Source organism: Trachurus trachurus (assembly GCF_905171665.1).
Source record: "Trachurus trachurus genome assembly, chromosome: 3".
Taxonomy (NCBI): domain Eukaryota; kingdom Metazoa; phylum Chordata; class Actinopteri; order Carangiformes; family Carangidae; genus Trachurus; species Trachurus trachurus.
In genome coordinates, this window is record NC_139893.1 from 14,098,028 (window position 1) to 14,123,353 (window position 25,326).

The 25,326-nt window shown below is 40.1% G+C and overlaps 2 protein-coding genes across 2 annotated transcripts; both read right to left on the reverse strand.

Annotated features, from left to right (window-relative positions):
* Positions 1-493: 493 nt before the first annotated feature.
* LOC311008201 (ribosomal protein S6 kinase alpha-2-like) lies at positions 494-16,497 on the reverse strand (the record flags this gene model as incomplete). Its single annotated transcript, XM_084001659.1, has 22 exons — positions 16,361-16,497; positions 13,695-13,811; positions 12,471-12,552; positions 11,156-11,236; positions 10,567-10,646; positions 9,277-9,383; positions 9,156-9,193; positions 8,911-9,053; positions 7,731-7,801; positions 6,976-7,064; positions 6,504-6,568; positions 3,887-3,989; positions 3,645-3,790; positions 3,208-3,330; positions 2,771-2,860; positions 2,466-2,624; positions 2,155-2,316; positions 1,925-2,001; positions 1,492-1,609; positions 1,316-1,372; positions 989-1,069; positions 494-643 (listed from the first exon to the last, which is right to left on the reverse strand). The coding sequence occupies exons 1-22, from the start codon at positions 16,463-16,465 to the stop codon at positions 494-496; spliced, it is 2,244 nt and encodes a 747-aa protein (XP_083857785.1). The 5' UTR covers positions 16,466-16,497.
* Positions 16,498-18,495: 1,998 nt separating this feature from the next.
* On the reverse strand, positions 18,496-25,311 carry rnaset2 (ribonuclease T2). Its single transcript, XM_084001702.1, has 10 exons — positions 25,099-25,311; positions 23,650-23,727; positions 23,405-23,459; positions 21,930-21,979; positions 21,641-21,698; positions 21,317-21,381; positions 20,490-20,603; positions 20,215-20,263; positions 19,986-20,057; positions 18,496-19,814 (listed from the first exon to the last, which is right to left on the reverse strand). Exons 2-10 carry the CDS (start codon positions 23,718-23,720, stop codon positions 19,635-19,637), a joined length of 714 nt encoding a protein of 237 aa, XP_083857828.1. The 5' UTR covers positions 23,721-23,727; positions 25,099-25,311; the 3' UTR covers positions 18,496-19,634.
* Between the last annotated feature and the right edge of the window lie 15 nt (positions 25,312-25,326).

Sequence of the window (25,326 nt, forward strand, 5' to 3'; positions counted from 1 at the left end):
CGACAGCCTCAACATGTATGACGAAAAAGAAGTAAATGTTACTTGTGTTCATGTTGAATATCAGCTACAAATCAGTCTGATTCCTGTCACTTGAGCAGCCATGATCAGACTATGAAGCTGTTATCTGGAAGGCAGGATTAAAATTAAAGCTCAAATTGATTGAACAACGTAAGATTTAAAGATTTCAAATTTGCGTTTTAAATTTTGATCAGACCTTGATTAATCTTGAAATCTTGAATGTCATTTTTGGGGTCCAGTAGGTATGAGATTTATTAAGAGGCAAAGGCATGGAAAAGATGCCACCCCACCTCTGTCCTGTGTTGGAGAATTTGTTGAATATAATTGGATTTCTTGGTTTGTTTGATCTGCTACATTCACTTTATAGGCCTACAAGCACTTTGTAACAAGGTTTGTGCATTTCAAAATGAGAGAACATCTTTAATTTTGTGGGCCTGTGGTTAATTTCTTTTGGGTTTCCTTCACATTACCGGGGCTACTCCTTCTCTTTAGGGTCTGAATTAACGTTCGGACTCCCCAGTTTCTTCATCCCTCTCCGCTGAGCCAGGCTGGAGGACTGGACAGGCTCCAAGACAGGAGTGGGAGCACAGCGTCTCAGAGCTGAGTATGTGGCAGACAGTGCCCCCTGGTGGGAAAAAAAGACAAGCAACAAATACATCATGCTGCTGTAAACTGTCCACCAACTCAGTGAGTAGCAGATACCTCCACCTAGTGGACACTCAGAAAAACACATTACAGCATGTGACACATGTAAGTAACTGGTTAGGTTTATGGTTTGTACACTATTGAAAAATTATTACCTATTACAAACTTAGATTTGTGTTTTTTGTGTATCAGAAGTTGTATTGATATTTAGATGAATAAAGATGTATCTGATAAGACACAAATGCTGCTTGTATTTTCTGTAATCTGCACCCATAAGTACATGCAAACACACACACATCATCCACACATGTGTATGCACACTAACCTTGACAGTTAGTGCATCTTGTCTGCTGAGAGCTTTGTCAGAGAGCTGGTCTCTCTCTACAATCCAGGGGTGACGAAGAACCTGAAAAGCATCACAATGAAAATGATTCACTCATGTATTGTTTTCCAACAAGTGATCCTAACCTTAACAGTGACACACAGTACAAACAATATACTACTGTATATGCTGAGTTAGACCACATGTTTATACATGAAGGAGAAATAAATGTACAGCAGTTGACAAAATATTTACTCGTAATTGCAACAGTAACATCATGCCTTTTTAGCATACACAGCAGGTCTGAGTGGTATTATTGACTAGTAGTACCTGGGGAGCAGTCAGGCGCTGGTGAGGGTCCACGTGGAGCATCTTAACCACAATGTCCTGTCAAACACATTCAGACACACACAGTTGATATTAGTCTATCGGGCAGTAACTGTGCAATGATATCATCAACAAAGATATTATTTTTGCATCTCCAAAAGAAAATATTAAAATGTAACCTTGGCAGCATCTGACACCAGGTCCCAGTTCCCTCCTGTAATAACGAATTTTCCGCTGCCAATTTGAGCCAGAATTTCCTCAGCGGTGTCCTCAGGACTGCTGGCAAATGGGCTGAAACTGGCCAATAAAAAATAAAAAAAAGTAATTCAATGGCTGCACAAATTATGACAACAATAAATGAATCAGGCCAAGGAGAACTCTCTGAAATCTACAACTACAAACACAATAAATCCCACTGGAAAGAAGTAAACAATAGAAACAGCCTCATCAGGGAGTTTATTTAGGACATATTCTGTTTAGAGCAGCAGGGGGAGCATTTTCAGCAAATGTCAATATTATGTCCTGTTAACCCATTTACACTAAAACACTAATCTGTTCTGCAACAGTCTGTCCACGTTGGTAGATTTAAATGCTTTTAAACTTCAAACTAACCCTGCTATCATGGTGTAAAGCAGGATCCCCAGGCTCCAGATGTCACAGGCTGCATCATAACCCTGCTTCCTCAGAACCTGCAACACGCAAACACACAGAAAGCCGTCATTTCGAAAGTGCATGGTGGGATTAGTTTCTGTGAGTAATCATATTTAAATGTACATTTAATGTTTGTTTTACAATTTGTGTGGGTGTTGTCTGGATTTTAGGGACTCTGTGACCTGACATACCTCAGGAGCCATGAATGTAGCTGTGTAACAAGGCGTCATCAACAAGCCATTTTCAGCTCTGAGCTGTTTGGCAAATCCAAAATCACAAATCCTGATACATTCTGGGCGTCCGCTGTCATCAGAGTAGCGGATGTTACTGGGCTTCAGGTCTCGATGTACAACCTGAAAAAGGGAACGACAAACAAAGACAAAAACGCACACATTTTTTGCTGCTGTCTCATCTTAGAAACCGCACAGTGATACAGTATTTTGCACCAAGTAAACATCCGAATATGCAGATGTCAATACGTTTGTTTTGTGTTCTTTCTTACCCCCAGTGAGTGTAGATACTCTACAGTCTTGGCCAGCGTGCAGATGATGTCTGATGCATCTTTCTCTGTAAAATTTGGCACTGTCAAAGCTCTGTCCAGCAGCTCATTTCCTCTCAGTAGATCCTGCACCAGGAACACACTCTGGCCGTCGTCAAACACCTACAGGTACAAATACACAAGATGCTGAGGGGAAAGTCTGATCCAGGTAGGCGTTTAGTTTTGATCTACATCTTCTTATAGTGTTTTCATTTTAACATGACAGCACTAAGTTGTGTTTATGTGATGGCTGGTTGTGTTATACTTACATCCTTCAGGGTAATAATATTTGTATGCTGTCCATATCTCAACAGAATCTCAATTTCCTCAGATGGATCCTTTCTCGCTTTCTCAATAATCTGACAAAAAGACAAACACACACTGGATATAGTGAAAGCAAACTCTAAATCAAACCACAGGATTCACAAAGCAGGTTGTTTCGGTGGTTTCATTTATGTAATAATCAAAGGTCTTCCCATAGTTCATCATTATCTCATTATTCATTTTCATCATTATGTGATGACATTTTCTGAATGGAAAGTGTGTTTTATGTTAAACTTAAATTAAATGCTTTATACACGTGATCTTTGTTGCCCATTGTGAAAAGCACACATCTAAAAATAGAAATAGAAAAACTTTTCCTGAGTGTGACATGCACTGAATATACTTGGTTCAGTATTACAGAAAATGCTGTTACGTCCGCTACCTTCACTGAATACTCCACCGCAGTCACTCTGTGCAGACATCTTTTGCAGACATAAGTCGGAGTCTGTGCAACTTCTTCCTTCAGGTCATAAACATCAGTGAAGGCCACATCGCCACGGAGATGCTACAGGGCACACAAACAATCAGTAAACACACACACTCACACAATATTTTGACCATAACTGTATATTTCACTTATGAGTCAGAATTATATACTAAGTCAGCAAATTCAGTTGCGATAGTAACACAACAGCTGACAGTGACTCATGAGGGTAATGTTTAGAAAGGTCAGCATCATTAAATCTCCTAAATGTGTCCATTAGGTCATACAATTGAGATTTAGTTTCACACCGTAATCAATTTCTTCTCTAATAAGTGTGTGTGCATCATCTTTTAATAGGAGAGTCAGAACATGGGTTTTTTTTCTTGCAGACATACCTGTGCTATGGGGTTAGTGGGGTTCACCTCCTGACGAGAAGGTGCTACCGTGGCAACACTGGGCTCCTGGCTTTGATTACTTGCAACAAAGCTGAAACCACGAAACAACTGGTGTGTGTTTGCACTGGGAGGGATCCCTGGAGAATCTGGATGTGTAAAATTCACAAAGATAAAACTGATTTACAACATATGCAGGTTTGCTTTATGTCACATGTGCCGATTTGTATGTATGTTTCAGTTACCAGTTGGCGTTCTGGACGTGAACTCAGGGTCAAAATGAAAAGTGTCTTCAGGTCTCCCAACAGTGGGTTTGAAAGGAGGCCTCATTTCCTTCCTGTACAACTTCTGCAAAAGACAAAAAGTTGAGGCAAATTTACAAGGCGACCTCATATAGAAATCGTGGTTATAGTAGTATTTCGGCTGGTTCGGCTGCTGCAAGGCCCTGGAAAAACATGAGCTGGGCGGAGTTGTGAAAGCAGCCAGCAAAATCATCTGTGCCCCTCTCCCCTCCCTGCTGGTGATTTACAACCAACGGTGCATTCACAGGGCCACCAACATCATGAAGGACCCTCGTCATCCTTCCCATGGCCTGTTTTCCCTCCTGCCGTCTGGGAACAGGTATCAGAGCCTCCGTTCTAGATCCAACAGGATGCTGAACAGTTTTTTTTCCCCCACAGGCCATCAGAATTATTAATGTTTTGTGTCCTCTCCCACCACCATGTCACACCTCTGATCTGATCTGATCTGATCTGATCGGATTGCAGAATTTTAACACACTGTGCTCAGACAGCTTTGTGTTTTTATATTAATGTGCTATTGTTTTGTTGTAGTTGTTATTCATTGTATTTTCATTAATATATTTAATTAATTCTTTACAATCACTGATGGTACTTGGGGAAAGAGTATTTCATTTTTTTGATGTCCATTGGTGCATAAGAAATGACAAATAAAAAATCTTGTAATCATGTAATCTTATCAAAACTCAAAACTCTCTCTCCATTAAAGACTTGTTTTTAATGTCATTGCAAATGTGGCTCACAAAGGGAGGTTGAAGGTTTATGGTGGTTATTTGCTGCCATAAAGGTTTAGCAAAATAGAGTGAAGAAGAATAAAATTAACAATATGAATATCCAAACTAAACTGGGAAATAATGTTTGGATGGTTTGGGTCTTAAGATTATAGACATATATTATGTTATATAAGGGGATTCAGGGTAAAAACGGTCTTATAGCCATTGTATGGTGGGAGTGTATTACTGAGTCAGGCCTGCAGGTGTCACCTTTGCAGTGTTAGTTGTCAACACATTGAATAACTGTAGGCCACCAGCATTGGGAAAAATTGATTTAGTGATGGTACAACTGTTACCACTGCACACTCTTATATGCTATTTGATTTGCGGTTCATATTCTCTGTGATGCTCGGCTGCTGTGAGGGTGAGGCTGCTTGTCAACCTTATGATAGAAATTCCTCAAAGATCAAAACATTAATGAAAGATTAGAGTATCACAGTGGAAAAAAAGTCAAACAAGATTTTGATGAACATGATGTTGATGATGATACACCGAGGAATCATTCAGCCTGATGCAGCACAGTGGTTTAATTAGCATAGTGAGGAGGAGAACGTAAGCCTCTTACTGATAGCTTGTCACATCAAGCCAGAAACACCATCTGTAAATAGGAAAATGTTGTGTTTGGCAGAAAGCGAGTAGGTAGTAATGCAGTGAGGAGTAGAGTGAGAGCTGGCGGTGAGTGCAGAGATTAGGGAGCATGTAAAGCAGATAACAGTGGATTTTGTTAGAAATGAGATAGTTACTAGTCACTGCAGCAGATAACCAAGAATCACAAACCTTCAGAATGTCAGTGATAAAAAAGAAGGTGTTGGTTGCAATCAATAAAACGACTTTTTAACATTTCAGGCTGTGACAATTGATTTTATAGAGAACAAAAACCTGTCTCTTTAAGTCTGAGAAAATCACGATTATGAAGATCTGAGCTTGATAAAGGTCAGGCTTCCTCACTCTTTTCACTGCTACAATTGAATTACCTCCTTCTGCTAGTGCTGTCTCGTCTCTGTTGTCAAAACACTGATTTCTGAGTCTGATGATTGTTAATAAAACCCTGCACAGGATAGTTACATAAGTGCTTTGCTACTCAATGGTATAAAATTGCTGAGTCGCTTTTCACTGCTCTTGTTAGGGGTATGCAGTGGAGAGCTTCTGCAGCATGAATGATACTCGCCCTCGGGGGCTGCAAGAACAGTTCTCAAGTTTGCCAGATACAAATTAAGTTTCAGAGCATTATTCACTGATGTCTAACAGGACGCTTTGGGCAAGAGTGCTTGTACTTGAAAGAACAGCCTTTTTCTTGAGCTAAGCAAGTCCATAGAGTGAATGTGAAGGTTAGATCATGACAGCACAGGTAATATCTGAAGCCACAACATTTGTGCATGAGTAAACTTTGCATAGGAAAGGCTAAGAGGATTAGTTACAATGAAGTTAGCCGAGGAGGGGAGTTTTGACATTAAGCAAAATCTCATACACAGGATGTTACATGTTTCAGGTCATAACTTGAGGAAGTGGGTGAGCAGCTGAATGGTTTCGATGAAATGACACAACCGCAATAGTCACACTGTGACTCAGACGTGTTAGGAAGCAGGGCGCTGTTGTTGGTGGCAGTATTTACTTCCACTATGAGTTGGCCTGTTCTCACTGTCTTTCACCATGTTGACAAACCAACTTTATTTCACTTCAGGGTAAATCTACGATTACTTTTTTCACTTTGCTACTGTACATGGGTATCATATGAAGGAGCATAGAAATTAATCATACTTTGCAACATTTTTTTCATAAATTGTACTTACAATCCAGTCTATCGATGCAAAGAAGCGATGCCTTTTGATTTCTTCCACTCCTTCTGGTCCTGCACCTGTCAGTCACACAGGTAGGGGCAGATTGAGAGAGTGGTGTCATTGTTCACATTTATAAGGCACAAAGATCTATTTCTTAAAAACCTCATCAAATGTACAGGGATCATGAATACACCGAGTCATTTTTTATTTCCAATGAACTACCATGGCTGTTATTTCACTGCATCAGAATGAGCTTTGGTACTTTTATCTCCCAGCACTTACTGGGTGTCATCTATTAACTAATTGAGCTGTTTCTGTGTTCATGACTGATTGTAGCTTCTTTGTCTTTAATAGCTGCGTCCCTCCATTTTAATAACTGACCAGGACAACTGGTAATCCAAAAAACAAAACAAAAAACCAAGCAGACAAAAAAAAAACCATAGATGCTCTGCGACTTTGTCTCAAAGGTTTATGTCCAAATTACCTAGTCGATTAGCAGGGTTCCTCTTGAAGAGAGCTCTTAATAAACTTTGCACTTCAGGACTGAGAAACTGTGGCATCCCCAGCTTGGCCCTGTGCAGACAACACAAGAAACAGGTGTTATCGTCCCTTTTAATATTGGATCGGTTTCATTGTGCTTATTGAAGTACATGCGTAATGTAATGTGAGCCATTTAGCTTGAGAAAAATGAAAGAAAGAAAAATGCTGCTGCAGAGGAAGCTGGTCAGAAAATATGAGGAAATAATTTGAATATGACCAAAAAGCAGTCACATGGTTTACATAAAGGAACCACTGATACAGCTCACAGAAACTAAGAACAAGACACAAATGAAACATTAAAGCAGAAGTAAGCGGAATGTTTGTGTTAATATAAGTCTTAAATAGTTATATCTTCCGACAGCAATCACTTATATAGAGTGTTTGGTCTGAAACACGGGTCTGTCAGTCACTCTGCTCTGCTGTAAGCCGAGGAGAAAACTTTCCTTGTATCCTACAACCTTTATCCAATGAGGAGAGAGAACAGCATAAAGGGGCGGTCCTCTCTGTGTGTGCAGCCAAGGGATGCGCGTGAATGTGGTGACGTAAGGACGAGGGCGGGGACTGCTAACTCCATCCACTGACAGGAAGTTAGCCAAAACGACCGGATCGCTTACTTCTGCTTTAATAAAATAATATATATATATTGTTCTACAATTTAAAACTTTGCAACTTGAAAAACCTGTATCAACAATTACTTACTTCAGAATTAGTGCCATTGTTTCCTTACGATCCTTTCCTTGAAATGGTAACGATCCAGTCAACATCTCAAACTGGAAAACAGATGATGACAGTTGTCAGAACATGTGTCAGCTGATCAATGGTGCAGGTGGATTCTTCCAGACTTTATGCTCAATGCATCCAATGTATCCAATCCTATTATTAATTTGAACAAGACTTTGTTTGAAATGGTTATTAAGTGTCAACAGTGCATTATGATATATGCTCTGTCATATTATCTACCTGTTCCTTTAATATGAATGTCTTAAAGCTGACATGAAATAAGTTAGAAATTTAGAGAATTTAGAGTTAGAAATATACAGCACGCAACTCTGTGAAACAACACACATTTAAACAGACATTTATCAAGCTTTGACCTTGATTTTATGATAGGAAACATCATTAGTTATAGATTGGAAATTTACAAGAAAATGGAAATAAAATCAAGATTCAGAAAAAGGAGTGAACCTGCCCTGTGGAGGATTAATGGAGCACATAAAACAGCCTGATGACTTTTATGAGTTGCAGCAAATCTGCCAGCACTGCTGACATACCAATACTTCCCAGATTTTAATAGCCTTGTCTGTCTGAAAGATTGTAATACAATGTTTTAAATTGAATGTAATCATTTATACAATGTGCTCCCTCCATTATCTTCAGATGCAGCATTTTGACATGTTTTGTTTTGTTTTTCTTTTATTTGTTGTGATAGCTTGTATCCTTAATTCTTGCCAAGGGCAGATAGAGGTGACACCTTTCCCTGGTGCCCTGATGTATCTGGCAGCTGTTGGTGAATGTTAACCTCCTTCTTGGTATTAGTGGAATAAGCCACCAAACTAACAAAACAAGCAGAATCAAGCAGATGCACAATTACTGAAAGTGATGGGACCTAATCTGCTAGATATGGTAATTAAGCTGCTTTACTGCCAGCAGAAAACCAGATTAAGAAATCAGTATGCTGACACATGATCTAAGAGCTGAGTCACTGGCTCATAAGATGTAGTATACTGTAGTAAATTCATGCCGGCTGTTTTTGACAGCATGATCAAACTGAACATGCACACCAGGGAGCAAAATAACTACTTATTTGGAGGCAAAATTACAAGTGCAAAAAATAGATTGTCAAAGAAAACAGGATATTTTAAGAGTTAACGATTCCTACCATAAGAACCCCAAATGACCACCAGTCAGCACTTTGTGTATGCCCTCTCCTGTTTACGACCTCTGGAGCCATGTACTCTATTGTTCCACAGAAGGAATAAGCTCTTTTATCATGGTCGATGGCTTCCTTACTCAACCCAAAGTCTGCAGAAAGAGAGAGAGAGAGACGGAGATGAAGGTCAGAAAAAAGACACATGAAGACAGAAAAACAAATCAAACAGAGTCTCTGCAGTTAGATGCACTGACCAGTTATCTTAATGTGTCCTTCTTCGTCCAGAAGAATGCTGTTGGGAAAAAGGAATATTAAAATCTGCTTTGTTTGTTTGTTTTTTGAATCAAAATATAAAAATATAAAAGGAGCTAGTACTTCTCAGGTTTGAGGTCCCTGTAGATGATGCCTAGACTGTGTAGATGGTCCAAGGCCAGGGCCAACTCTGCAAGGTAGAACTTCACATCCTCCTCTGTAAACATTACCTAGTAGAACACATATACATGGAGAAGTACATTACATACATAATAAAACAATGATATAAGTATAAAACAGAGACTTAAAGCAACAACCGGACACAAACAATAGCAAAACAGATAATCGACAGCAGGAGAAAGACCTCGACAAAAACATTCAAACCCCTGCAGAATAACTGCATATAGCTTTTCTTATAAATCTTCTAACTCTATTGGAAATGTTCTTACAACTGTAGAGAAAAATGCACATGTTTTTCTGTCATTAAAGCAGAAGTAAGTGGTCCGGTCGTTTTCGCTAATGCTGCGTTCCAGGCAGGCTTTTGAAATCGTAAATTACAGCTTCAAGTCACAACTTACGACTTTGTAGCATTCCAGGCAACCCACTCGTGTTTTTCCGACCTGTTTTACCGGTGAAAGTCACTATAACGGCCACTCGTAACTTCTGACCCGTGAACTCGTACCAGATCGAATTGGTACGACTTCACGATCGGAAAAATACGAGTTTCCTTGAACGCACCATAACAGTCCTCGTCCCTATGTCGCCACATTCACGGCGTCCCTTGGCTGCACACACAGCCCTGCATGCCGTTCTCTCTCCTCATTGGATAAAAACTGTAGGATACGATAAATGTTTTCTCCTCGGCTCAGAGCAGAGCAGAGGGACTGACAGACCCGTGTTTCAGTCCAAACACTCTATGTAAGTGATTGCTGTCGGATGATAGAACTATTTAAGACTTATATTAACACAAATATATCACTTACTTCTGCTTTAATTAGTTGTTCTGACAATTTGTTTCTTTTTAATTCTCCTTCCATATGTCAAAGTAAGTGTTGATTTCCAGGGAGTTGTCAAAGCAACAGAAAATAACAACTAGTTTAGACTTGGGGGTCTCAGTGGAAAAACAAAACAAAAACTGCGCCTAATCTTTAGAAAAACTTTGTTGAGCAAAATACACCTCAACACGCTTTTGTTTACTGACAGGATGATGCATCAGCAGAGGTGAGGAGTAATAGAAGTAAGGGTCACATCAACACGGTATTGAGGAGAGGAGAGTGATGGGAGGTATATTCACTCCTGGTGATTCTGCTGTGTTATATGGCCTATAATAGACCTTGAGAGATAAAGGTGTGTATTTGTTTGAAAGTGGAGATAGGGAGAGAGAGCCAGGAAACCTATCAATAGTAAACCCACCTCTTTTGACAGACGAGTGAAAAGGTCTCCTCCTCGGAGAAAGTCTAGGATTAGATAGAGCTTCCCTTCTGTCTGGAAGGCTACACACACACACACACACACACACACACACACACACACACACACACACACACGCACACACACACACACACACACGCACACACACACACACACACACACACACACACACACACACACACACACACACACACACACACACACACACACACACACACACACACATTATAAACAACATAACAACATACTATTGTGACATATCAGGGCTGTTTTGTAACCTGTCTTATATTGTAGATGTATTACGTAGTAGACAGTTTATACTGTGTTGTCCAAGTAGGACAGATGTTCATTCATGACAGAATTACACACAAGGGGTAATGTTGTAATGGGGTCATGTTCACATCCATCCTTCAAAAATGGTGTATTTGTTGTAAAACTCAACAACAATATTCAGCCATTACAACTACCATACAGACAAATTGGCAAATGCAAAGTTACCTAATCCCCTTTATCTGCTTGGCTATTCAAATTAGCACCTAGCAATGCAAAGCGTCAGACAAGTCAGACTTACCATAGTGCAGTTTAACTATGAATGGGTGGTTCACTTCTGCCAGAATGTCCCTTTCCATCTTAGACCGCACACGATCCCGAACTTAACAAGACAGAAGCACAATCTGTTTAACACTGTTGCTTTATAGTTCCCTCTATCTGAATGTAGATAAATGATGACAAGCCTCTAATACTATGATTGTGTTTAATGTAGGATGAAACTGCATTTAGTTAACTGAAAAATGTCAGTTTGGAATTAGACCCACCCCACAGTGTTGCTGGTCTACCATGGAGTGAAAACTACAATAACAGTGTTATTGCAGCATCTGTCTCCTTGACAGGATGAGACCATAACTACTTAAATTCAAGGGGGTGCAGGTTAAGAGGATTAAGGCTTGTACAAAGACACTAAATCAGCACATGACATCTCAACCTGCTTTTACAGTGCATCCTCGTTTACACTAATCCCATTCAACCCAAACTAGTTTGTCTGAATTGAAAGTACAAACTAATAATAATAATAATAATAATAAATTTAATTTGTAATGCACTTTTCATCGGCACGATCTCAAAGTGCTACAATTGTTAAAACAAGGTAGGGAAAGTAGAGTTAAAAACAGGGTAGAAGGAAGAGTTAAAAATGTTAAAAACAGGGTAAAGGAAATAAAAACATGCTCAATAAAAACAACAAAGCAGGGTTAAAATCACTATGTGGTTAACATTTAAAGGCCTTTCTAAATAAAAAGGTTTTCAGGCCTGTTTTAAAAGAGTCTAAGCTCTGAGCAGCCCTCAGCTGGGTTGGGAGGCTGTTCCAGAGGCGTGGTGCAGCTGAGCAAAAGGCTCGGTCTCCCATGGTGGAGAGCCTGGTGCTAGGGACTTGGAGGAGCAGAGTATTGGTGGATCTGAGGGTGCGGGTGGTGGACTGTAAAGTGATGAGTTCTTGGAGGTATGTGGGTGCAAGTCCATGAATGAACTAACCTCTTTTACCTAAAATCCCCCTGAATGTAGGGCACTCTGAGATCTCTGGTGATAATATATCTTCTATCATTCTTGTGCAAAGCCAGAATTAACTTTAACAAATTACCTCTCAGAGCCAAATAAAGAGCACGGCTATTTCTGCAGCATAATGCATCGCAGTGAAGATTTGGCAATTTCTGATATTTTTTGATTGCTACAGGCACATAAATAAACATACAAGTAAAAGTGTCACATGAAAATCATCCTGTATGGAGAGCGCTAATTTTTTTTAGTACATCCTCCATATTTAAACTCTGTCCCCTAACACTTCAAAGTATTAGTATTATAAACTAACTGCATCTGATGTTTCTATTTTTTACCTTTCAGCGTGGCTTTCTTCAGGACCTTCATGGCATACAGCTGCCCTCTGTCCATTCCTCTGATCTTTCTCACCAGAAACACCTGAGAAATCATCACCATCATCCATCACTGTCATCATCACGTCTTCTGGGACTAGATGAACAATTGGAAAAACTAGTGGAACATTTCAAATGAGCCTTTGTAGCCGCATTAGTATAAAAAAAATAATTGGAAGTAAAATATATCAACAACAAACGTGATTCAAGTGGTGCTTATAGTCAAATCAATTTCAGGACAGAGCCACACAAACACCTGTTTGTTTGTTTTTGTTTTTTAAACCATGCCCATCAGTTTTTTTGCCTCATGCCCCAACCAACAATCATCTGAAATTTGTCGGCCATCCATGTCTGAGTGAGCATCAGTGACAATTATGCTTCATGATAGATTCACTTGAATGCTGTTTCAGTGCGACAGAGACAACAGCTAGGTTTATCACCAAATAGTAATTAAGTGCGTGTATAGCAAGCTAAGTAAACATGATCCAGGCCACACCAGCTGACCGCACGTTGCCTGCCTCTGCCCTTGGAAAATGAACCCACCCGCCAACATCTGCTGTGGTGTCACATTTGCCTCACTCAGACCTCAAATCTACCATAACTCTCATAATTCAGTGGGGCTTTACTAATTCAAATACATTTAGTGATGTGTCACAAGTAGCACTTGTCATGCTGCTAATCTAGAAATAATTGAAAATGGATGAAATGATGAGTGTTAAAACACAGACAGATCCAGCAGTGTGTACAAATCACACAGAGACCCCAACACACAATAAAATGCCAAAAGGAAGTGGACACCAAGTTCTTCTGTGTGTTTTGGGCTATTTTTTTTTACTGGTTGGTTTCCTTAAGGGAAATCCTTACACTACAGCATCATGTTTTAGAAAACAGTGCAATTTCCAAATTGACAATATCCTCGTTCACAAAGCCACACCTATAGAAAGCTCTGACCTCAACCACTTCCTATACACTTCCTACTACTATTCCACTTCCTTAACATCAATCTCTTGTGTGGAAGCAATCCCAAACTAGTCTGGAAGCCATTAGAGCTGTGTGTACAATAAATGCTTAATGAGATGTTTAACAGTCACAAATGTGCACATTTCAAGTCCATATGATCTCATGACCTTGCATTTTGATAAGATGAGGTATTTTAGGTGTCAGTGGGTTGAAGTGTGTATCCTGTACCTTTCCATAAGAGCCCTGTCCCAACACTTTGAGCAGCTGGAACTGAGAAGGGTCTGCTTTCTCACAGCCCTCCTTGACATGGTGGCTGATGTCAATCTCCTTAAGTATGCTGTCATCCTACAGGAGAGACAAAATCAGAATTAGTATGATATATACCAATACATCAAGACAGAGGAGTCATCGAAACAAGACAAAGACTAAAGAGCTAGAAAAGTTGAGAGACATGAACAAGGACAAACTTCTGTCCCAACTATCAATCTAACAGTTATGCAGATAAAACTTGGAGGATAATACAGTAACTCACTCTCTTAAAAACACACATAAACATGCAAGGAGGGGCGGTTATTTATGAGCAATTATGTTATTGTTGGGTAGGTATGGGCTGAGGTCACTGGCAGTGATGTATAGTGTAAGCTTTCCTTTTCAGCCTATTCAGTCTGCTCGGTGAAGCGAATGATCAGCTGCCAACCTGAGGCACTGCTCAGATTGGTCAGTGTGACAATATACTGTAATTTGGTAAAGCTGTCAGTATCATTTAGATGTTAAGAGCTTTACACCCACTTTCAATCAAGTAGGAACTCCTTAAAGGAGTTAGTAAACACGTGAATTGTATGCAAATCTCTCACATTATTAATAGTAGATGTTTTTTTGGTGGTGCTTTCAAGGGGGCACGTTGGAAGATTAAAAACAGTACAAACTGCAGTGAACTGGGGATTAATACATGTGTTATATCCATGTGCATGTTAGTTGGTTCGACCTGTTCTGTTTTTTTTGCGTGTGTGTTTCCATGTTGTACATTTTTATCACTTCTGCATTTTAGTCTTGCAAACACATTTTTCATGTTCCAAAGACACGGTTTAACTTCCTACAGTTGGTATATACTGGACATAGATGAATCCTTACAACAGTGTTTTGAAAATGGAACAAGAGCCACACTTCCCTTGCAATTAATTTCAAAGAGTCCACACAAAGCTAAAAATAACCAAACTGTCACAAGTTCTTTGATGCTATCTCTGCAACGAGAGTGTTGGGACATGTGTTAATAGCACATTTGTTTGCCTGTTTGAGTTTACCCTAACCAGAGTCATGGGGCCCAAATTCAGCTTACAAGAGTTATTTTTATTACAAGAACAAAAACTGCCAGTGGGAGAGATCTTTCCATTTGTTTCCCATGAATTTTCATACTGTAGAAGCTATAGTCCAAAGCTCCATGTTGATGTACTTGATAAAAACTATGACATGAACAACGACAACTCCTTTTCTGGGGTATACTCAATACTGTATACTGATAATGACTGAAACAGATGTTTTTTGAGGTAACCCTAACCCACCAGAGTGTCAACACACTTCTAATATGAGGCTCAAATTCTACTATGTGCAACTGTATCAGTGCTATGGACATAACAATAATACAAAAATGTACTAAGTTTATTAGACTTGTTTTGTTGTAGTTTTTGGTGGTTTACATGGTATATTGTGTGTGACGGATGTGAGAAAAAAATTCCCTAAGGCATCTATCTATCTATCTATCTATCTATCTATCTATCTATCTATCTATCTATCTATCTATCTATCTATCTATCTATCTATCTATCTATCTATCTATCTATCTCTTTGAATTAGGAGTTATGTACATTTTGTACTCTCAGGTCAAAATTACAGTAGCCTATGATATAACACTCTAGCTTGTCAATAGTCACCTGCTGTGAGGTCACTGATTGGGGTGTGGCTTGAAAACCTGGAAATTTTCATCACATAGAGAGTAGCTCAGTAGACTTTGCATCATAGGATTAATTTCTGCTTTATTCTCTAAACAGAACGCCAGGAGTGATGTCCACTACCCAACAGAGGGCCATGGGTTCAAGGCCCCAACATCATGCTCCCATATGATGCTGATCTGTAGCTGTAGCTAACCCACTACAAAACAACAACCTCACCACTGCATCTCACTACAGATCTGGACCGCCAGGCACACAACACAAGCAGACAGACATTTGCCATTGCCATTTACACAGACAGGTAGATAGGCTGTCAGGTTGATTCATCAGCAGTTGGTCACAACAGCAGGGGAGGGGGGGGGGGTCTCTTTTCTATTTATATCCCAGACATACAGGTAGAGGTGCTGCAAACAGCATACAACCTCTCTCTCTCTCTCCACCCACTGGTTTGTTTGGGCTATAAATATACCTCCACTGCTGTGGTGTCCATCCACTGAACCAGCCTGTCTGTATCAATTTATCGATCAACCTGCCTGCCTTGCTGCTTTGTTTGCCCTTTAGTGTTTCTGCCTGTCCAACTGTATTTCCATAAAACCATTCTCTTTCTCTCTCCCCCTCGCTCTGTCAGTGTCACTCTGCCCCTCTGTTTTTTTTGGATATTTGACAGACAAGCAGAGCAACAGCTGTAACGATGCAGCAATGACTCCTGAATGCACACATTCCTCACACACACCCATTCCCATGTGCATGCACACTCTTCACACTCACACACTGACATGATGATGACTGCGGTTTCTTTTCTTTTTTTTTTGTTTACTTCTCAGAACCGAGGCCTTTATATATTCACACACAAACACACTCATGGTGCAACTATGATGCAATCCCCGTCGTCTCTCCCTGGCTGCGCGCTCGTGTCTCTAGTTGACAGAAGTTTGTGCTGCCACTCACCTCTAGCTGACAGAAGCCGGTGTTGTTCTTGTTCCTCGCCGCCTTGTTCTTCAGGTAGATGGAGAACCATCTCCGCACTGTGAATTTTCGCGTGCTGGTATCCATGGTAACGGGCAGACCTTTTGCATCCTATCCCATAACGATGAACATCTCCCCCGCAAGAGGGAGGGGAGGGAGAGGGGGGGGATCCTAAGGTGGAGAGATGGCAGAAACGCTGAGCTTTTTATTGGTTATCTATTTGTCCCGCAGCTTCTTCATTGGTCCATCCTCAATGCGGTCGTCGCTTTTTAGTTTCTCCATCATTCACATTCGCCGCTCGTCTCTCTCTCCGGTGGGTTTCAGCAGCCTGTCTCCCCCTCCCTCATCCTACCACAAACAACCAACAACACCCCCCACCACCACCACCTCTCCTCTCCTTGCTGCTGCTGCTGCCGTGGTGTCTCGAGCTGCAGTGTACGCCAGTGAGCAAGGCAGGCAGTAACAGAGCCGTTAATCCACGCAGGCAGGCAGGCAGAGAGACAGATAGACAGATAGACAGACAGATCGGGCTGGATGACGGACGGGGCAGGTGCTGCTGCTCGCCGGGGTTGGGATTGTCTTGTGTTTTGCAGCAGGCGCGCTGCGTGAGGCTGCACGAGGAGAGGTGACGAATAAATCTGTTCCGCTGAATCAGGAGGTGTGTGTCTGTGTGAGTGTGAGAGAGAGTGTGCGTGTGTGCGTGTGTGCGCGCCCCGTGCATGTGTGATCATCCCCTGCTACCTCTCTCTCCCTCTCTCCTCTGCAGAACAAGGGATTGTCACCAGTCACTTTGTGAGCCGGCGAGATCCCGACAACCCCCCCCCCCCCCCCCCCCCCCTTCTCCACATGCACATCCCTCCTCCTCCTCCCCACATCCCTCACCTCCCTCTCTCTCTTTCTCCCACCAGCATACAGCAACAGCTGGCGAGGTCACATGGTGTAACCCTGCTACCTCTGTCTGTCTGTCTCCCTCTGCCTCTGTCCCTTCCACTATTTGCTCCTGCATGACAGCCAATAACACACACACACACACACACACACACACACACACACACACACACACACACACACACACACACACACACACACACACACACACACACACACACACACACACACACACACACGCTGCATGATGTTAGGTTGCAAATTCCGGTGGCTCAGGATTCAATTGCATTACGTCAGAATTCAATAACTTATTGGGGACAACAATCAATGCAATGATCAATAATAAAGATGGTAAAGGCATAATGTCAACTATCACCGAGAACACAGTGTGATCTGGTTTATCACTTGGCATGAGTGTGTGTATGTGTGTGTGTGTCTGTGTAGGTGCTTGGATCTGTCACATCAGCAGCTTTGCAGAACTGCAGTGTTACATAACCATAAAGAGAGAGGGGGGAGAAGAGAGAGAGAGATAGAGGTGGTGGAGGTAAAGACCAAGGGAAGTGAGAGGATGGGGGAGTTCTTTTTTTTTTTTATAGATGGAAGCAGGGGGTAAATCAGGACCGGTGCTCTGCCTGGGTCAGGCAGAGCACCGCTGACCTGGGCTTTAAAATATGGTTTCACATTCTTCAGCCAGGGTGAAATCACCTTAAATGCTTCCACTGTGATCCCCAAACTTGGAACGTCACTAAAGACAGAGCTCATAGTGCTATTTGCATGTGTTTGACAGGATTTGGACCACATTTAGAATATAGCTGGCACATACTTTCAAGGCATTTTAGCACCATTGAAAATGTAATCAGATGTGTTTAGTCAATCTGCTGTGCTGTGTTGTGGGAGGAGATTCAGGATTATGGACTGGTGTCTTTGTCCTGGTAGGATTAAGGCTCTGTAAGGGGATCACAACATTAATATTCATACACACTGAGTGGGTACAGAAAGACAGACAGCCTGAAATCTAATACTGTTACTATACTAAATTACACTACATGCATTGACAGACAGAAGATGCTTGTCAAGTGCATCTTTTTAGGACTGTTTTGCTATATTTATTCACCAAAATCTATTTATAGGCTGGATTAATTTTCAATTACATAAATTAAAAATAATAACAGAGTGACCAATATTGCATGTTACATAATAACTCACTGGTGACTGCAGGGTGTATTGACGAGATATCAAATGTTTTATTGACATCAAGTACAAATGTTCAACTTAGTCCTTTCAAACCACAACATTTGTCCACTGTAGCTGTGATTATAAAAATCATTATACAAAAAAAATAAACAAAACAAACTACAAAAAAAGGAGAAAAATTTTAATCCAAACAACACTAATAGAAACAAGTCACTGTGCAAATCTGTGAGGAGATAATACAATAGTGTTTACCAAAAACATTGGCTCCATCCTTGAAATAATTATTAAAAAAAAGTCAGTACAGGCACTGAGCATATGTACTTGGAAAAAAATCACAGGGCAGTTAATGACAACTACCTCTATTTTATAATGCCTGAAATGTTGTTGCAAAGCAGCAGTGTGGATTCAAAATTATGGCATTTTCCCAAAAAGCCCTCAGATAAGACATACCCTAAAATTACAACACCCTCTATTTTAATGCGCTGGATGAATGTAGCAATAATGCTGAAATGCATTTATGTAACAACTAAAATCCAATCAATCCCGGAAGTAAAAGATGGCAAACACTAGGTGGCAAATAAGGACACAAAGGTGGTATAAAATACACCCAGCAAAGTCACCTACACACTGAATGAAATCAAGTTAGGAGTCACCTGCAGAAACGCACAAACTAGCGGTCCAGTCATTTGCCAGTGCCACCAGAGATACTGTACAGTGATTAAACTGTCTGTCTGCCCACCAGGCTTTACGAAAACTTACCGATGCCTCCTGTTGTGTCCTGGAAAACCATGCTGTTCACTGTCAGACTGATCTACCACTAGAGCCAGGAAGGGACGTAATTCCATTAAAGCGCTACGTAGTAGTGGAGTGTGTGTCTGCGTGTCCTGGTTTTGTAGGTTATAAAAAGAACAATACACTTAAAGGTGATTATTTTGAAGTCCCAGCCAGCATTTACATGAAGTTGAATGTTTTCATTCAAGCTTTCTTCTGATTGCATGAGTCTATGTTTGATATATATTATCCTTAAAGCTCTGGGATGCCTGAGAAAAATGTAATTATGGTTAGTGTGCGCATTAATTTTAAAATACAGTACAGTTGGCAGGTAAAGGAAGAATATCTACCTTTGTGCAAATGTGTGTCAATGTAAGGTTGCGGTGAGTTGCTGCATTTCGGTTTACACGGTTGTGGGGTGAGGTGGGTAGTAAACTGGAATATCAGGGTCACACACACTGAACCCAGATGGCCTGTCAACAGCCATGAGCTTGTCCCAGTCTTCATGTCTCTCACAGTCCAGGAGGGTGAAGTCAGGGCTGAAACAGATCTCTATCTGCCCCAAGGTCTGGAAATCAGCATTCTGTCAAAAAAAACGATGAAAAGACAACTATCGTTTAAAAACCAACCAGAGTGTGAGTGTCCGTGTCCGAGTGAAAATTTGCTATTTGTGCGAAAAAGAAATGGGGGGGGGGTTACAAAACACAAAGAGCAAATTATAAATTCACTGTCTGCAAGAGAATAAGTGTAATACCTTTGAGTGGATACACTGGATTTTAGGTTTAACGCCGTAGAAGTTCTCTATGGCACCTTCAATTTGTGAAAACTACAAACACATTAGCAGGAGAGAGCAGAAAAAGTAAGTTAGAAACAATGGCTGCAACATTATGTAATAAATAATTGTAATAAATTAATTCTTACATAACACCTGAATTTGACATTTTGATATACTAAAATCTGATGTTTTAAAATCATAGACTAACCTTGTAGTATTCCTCTGAAGAAGGGGTGATGTTGAACTTCCTCAGAATGCTACAATAACAGAAACACAGATTTGCATTTGAGGTTTTTTGAGGTGTTGATGCTTTTCTTCAAGTGACAAATGAAAACAAGAATACAACGGTAGTCACTTTCTGTGAACTCCATTGTGGGTGGCAAATATGCCTAGGGTTGACAGGAATCAAGAACATCAAGACAATACTAGGACACATAAAAGTGATGTATGTACTGTATGTGTGTACATGTACATGTTCTGTACCTGTCCAAATCCACTTTGTGGTACAGCTCCAGAGCCTTGCCAAAGTATTTATGCTGACTGTTCAGAGATTCTGCTCTGGCTGCACATGTACCATGTTTGTGCCACTCGTAACTCCTATTGAAGGAGACAGACAAACACACATCAATAAATTCTACTATAAAAATTTTACAAATGTATTATTATGACAAATTTTCAAGATCACAGAGCAACTCTACTGGACTAAAAAAAACACAAGTATGTCATCAGCATGAATAATTATCACATAGTTTGTAGTGTGTGATGATTGTAGTCATCTGTTATCTCTGAAACTCTGTTAACTGATGAAGATGAATCTTCATATTTCATATTCTTTTTTCATACTAGATGTTTAGAAACATAACATATCTTTAAAATATACTGTACCGAAAACACAAGACAGAACACCACTGTACATTGCTACTGTTACAGATATAAAATGATAGGAGCAGATGTTTGTTGTAATTCAGAAGTTGGTTGAACATCTAACAATAGGAAAGCTCAGTGTTGTTGGTTAAAACACTGTCGACCCCCCCAGCCTTGGTTTGACAAAATGAAGCAAGCAAGCATCCCATCCTCACAAATGCTGTAGGAACAAGAACACCTACAGTGGAAATTGCCATTGGACAAATCAGGATAAATCCTGGTGAAGGGCCACTGCATAACTCAAAAAAATCCATTAAGGTTTTAGTGGCTCTATAAATGTCTTGACCTGCCCTCTCTGTGTGCCTGTCATTGAAAGTGTGCTGTATACAAGTATGTTCTGGCATTGGGCATCACCACTACAATCAGCACTATTAAAAATACAATACCAGAAGCTAGTAGATTTGGGCATAAGCAAGTCAGGCCAACTTTTCTCCATGTCAGGAAGCAGATCCTGAAAACAAAAACAGAAAACAAGAGAACATCAGGTTTTATCTGGTGGTATTTGTTCTGGAGAAGAGGTGAAAAATTGAATTATCTGCCTCTTCTTTGTCCTGCCAGTAGCTTTATTACACTGATCTGAACTGGTGTCAGTTTATGATAAATTAAACTACATCTTCAGTTTCAACACATTACAGCAAGATAAAATACATGTTTGAATCCTACAGGAAGGTAAAAGATATAATACATTCTCAGTGTGTCTAGTTTTATACCTCTATTTCTGAAGAGTTGAAATGCCATGAATGGTTACACTCAATCCCTTTATCCGGCCTGGAAAACAAATGCACAATATTAGATAGATATATATTACATTATATCACTGCAGCAATGAAAAATGAAAGCAACAATGACTGTTTCATAAAACTGTTCTTCCATATGTTGGGTTTCTTTCCCAAGTAATGTAGATATAACACATGTACTACATGAGTTACATCTAAGCGGTCATTTTCCAGTCATCTGAGCAGTATTTTACACTACACATCCACACACACACACAGTTACCAAAGTCCATGAAGTGTCCAGTAGCTAATGTTGGGATGACAGTGTTCCATCTGAAACGAGAGGTACAAAAATCTGTATTTTTAATCCATCTGGACTCAGGTAGCTTTATCTCACTGGACTAAAATATAATTTTTTTCACTATTGCAATGATGGGATATAATAATATAATACATTTGTTGTTTTGTCTGACCAAAAAACAAAGAAACCTAACCATTCAGTCAATATAAGGAAACATCACAGCACAGCTCTCACAATGTTTCAGTCTTCACTCAATAATTGATGTATGAAATGAACTTTGAAGTTACTTAAAGCAGATATCAGCTTCACGGCCGTTTCGGCTAATGCTGCGTTCAAGGCAGGCTTTTGAAACCGTAAGTTACAGCTTCAAGTCACAACTACGACTTGGTAGCGTTCCAGGTAACCCGTAGCTCGTGTTTTTACCATCCTGTTGTCTGTGAAAGTTCCCTATAACGGCCACTCGTAACTTCCGACCCTTGAACTCGTACCAGATCGAACTGGTATGACTTCACAGGAAGGAAAAACACAAAGTACGAGTTTCTTTGAACGCACCATGAGTTAGCAGCCCCCGCCCTTGTCAGGCATCAATTGGTCCTCGTGCTACGTCACCACATTCACGCGCATCCCTTGGCTGCACACACAGCCCTTCATGCCGTTCTCTCTCCTCATTGGATAACACTTGTATCCCACAAGGAAAATTTTCTACTCGGGTTACAGCAGAGCAGAGTGACGGAGAGACTCGTGTTTAGGCTGAAATACTTCATGTAAGTGATTGCTGACGGAAAATAGGACTATTTAGGACTTATATTAACAAAAACATTCCACTGATATCTGCTTTAAGTATGAATTTCATATAAATGCAATAAATATCCCTTTAACCAAAACTTTGGCTGATTATACCTATAATAGTCAAAATGAGACCTGGCTGGGACAAACGAAGGTGCAGAGCGCAAAATAAGGGAAGTAGGTCCTGTGATGTTTATGGGATATTTCCAACTGTATACTCTTGTGACCATAAATACTTGGCTGCCTAATCAAACAACACTGCTGACCCACAACTAGTCTCATGACTCAGACATCATATGATATTTGGGGATTAAAAATTGAACAATCAGTGACGCAGTGCATAGGTGACCTTCTGAGATATATCAGTCTTGGAAATGTTTACCAATTGAATTGTTAGATAAACAGTTATTTATTTACACTGCTCTCAATTTATAACACGCATACAGTAGAGAACTCCTTTTACCCCATGACTAACCTGTGAGAACTGAAAACTGACTAATCTAATCATCAAATGAAAGTCAGGCCTGTCTCAAAATCAATATTAATCCACTTAACATATTAAACTGGCATGTGACATTTCACATTGTGTTAAGGCTGTTTGTATCTTTAAAAAGGCCAGCACATTTCAAAATAAATGAATAATTAAACTAAAGGCATGTATAGACACTCACAGTACAGAAGGTGCTGGGCCAGTGGTGGGTCAGGATCAGTTTGGTCCACATGTGTCTGAAATACACGCACAAACAATAACTTATTAGTCCAGTTTGATGATTGTTTAAAATAGCATGATAATAATAACACATTAGTCAATTACATGTTAATTTAATAGACATTCAAATGCAGAAGCAAAAAATAGCAACTGATTACTCATTATAGACCATGTGCCATTGTGCGTGTATTATTTTGCTGTACTTACGGCGGTGAAATCACAAAGGCAGAGGACAGAGCTGCTGCCAGGCAGAGCAGGAGGGTTGAGCTGAGCCTCATGTCTGACCTACAACAAGATAATATAGGAATAAAACAGCTGCTTTTATCTACATAACTGGACTAACCCAGAACATCCACATTAAAACTACATGTAGAAAAAACTATACATTTGTGCTGTGGAGAAATTGTGCATTAACATTAAAGTAAATTTCCATAACCATGGAATTTGATCATACCTCAGTTGCACTGTGCGAGTGGTTCATTAAAAAAACTGACAGTTTATTTTATTTATTTATTTTTCTTCTCATTCAAAATGTAATTCATTTATCCATCCTCCGCTCCCACATTCTTCCTCAATCTTTGGTTATTATCTCTCTCCCGTATTTCTACAAACATCATTGCTACTATTATTATTATTTTTTTGTTTTTGTTTTGTTTTGTTGTTATTGCTGTCACAACTGTTATTTTTATTTTTTAATACTGTTATTATTATGACCAAGGTTACTATATTCACCAATTTTTCATCACTATTATGATCACCGTTTATATAATATATTATAACTGAGTTACACACGCACACACACCTTATTTCACATTTTATATCAATGTATGTTCGCTGACAGTAGCACACAAAGAATGTCAAGTGGAGAAAAACAGGTAGTAGTTTTAAAAGGAGGAAGTCAGCAGTTATAGACTTCATGTGACCACTTAATTAGCTAACACAGGAAAAACCAGTAACTGATAAATCTCTCCCTCAGATAGACCACACAAACAAAACATCAACATATCATGCATCTGAAACCTCCTACCTCTACTCATTACCTGAGTCGTTTTAGTGAATATAATTTTGGCAGCACTCAAAAAGGGCTTAAATGTGTTTAGTAAGGCTGAAAATCCCTCTATCATTATATGAGCAGTATGTTGTAATATGACAACAAGGAAGCTATGGAGACGGCGCATTGCAAAGTCAGCAACAGTAACCAAGACGTACACTTTTCTCTACTTCTTACAGCAAGTTTAACACTGCAGTCCAGGCAGTTCAACCGTGTTGACTTCAACGCAACAAGCGAGCTAACATGTTAACACACTGAGAAGTCACGTGTATGTTTATCGGACTGCTTTAAAGGACATCTAGGCTCGAGGAAGGGTTGGTTCACTGTTTACGGGCCAATATGAAGTAGGCTAAAGGGCACAAGAAATTAACATGTCTTAATCTGAAAGGTCGTCTAATACCTAAGTATGTGCATACATTTGTGAAAAACATAACCTAAAAAAAGGGATAATATCATTGTTTGGGGTTTAAACATGAGCAAACCAAACTGAACTATCGACTCCTGAGTCACAGCAAACCCTGATAACAAGCAAAGCAAGCAGTGTAACAATGAGTAAGCTGTACGTTAACTGAACTTAAGTTAGTTTTCTTAATAACTGGTCTCACCTTATGCCGGATATATTGCAACCAAAACTCGCAGTAGTTTTCTGCCGACGCCGCTCAGTCTCTCATTTAGTTCAGGTAACAAGGTTAGCTTGTTTACTCAGGATACAGTCGAGTCGGTACGGCTGTTGTTTATGTCCCACCAGCACCAACCGCTTCACCACCTTGCCTCTCAGCTCAGCCAATCGGGAGCGCCGCAGACGTAGTGCGTCATCACGTCGCGGGCGTGAG

Excerpts from the sequence above, each read along its gene's own strand:
- rnaset2 (XM_084001702.1), bottom strand. The coding sequence starts at position 23,720 with ATGAGGCTCAGCTCAACCCTCCTGCTCTGCCTGGCAGCAGCTCTGTCC. Across the intron at positions 21,980-23,404 it reads GGCCCAGCACCTTCTGTACT|ATGGAACACTGTCATCCCAA; the intron begins GTGAGTGTCTAT and ends CTCTCGTTTCAG. Across the intron at positions 20,058-20,214 it reads CTTCAGAGGAATACTACAAG|TTTTCACAAATTGAAGGTGC; the intron begins GTTAGTCTATGA and ends ATGTGTTTGTAG.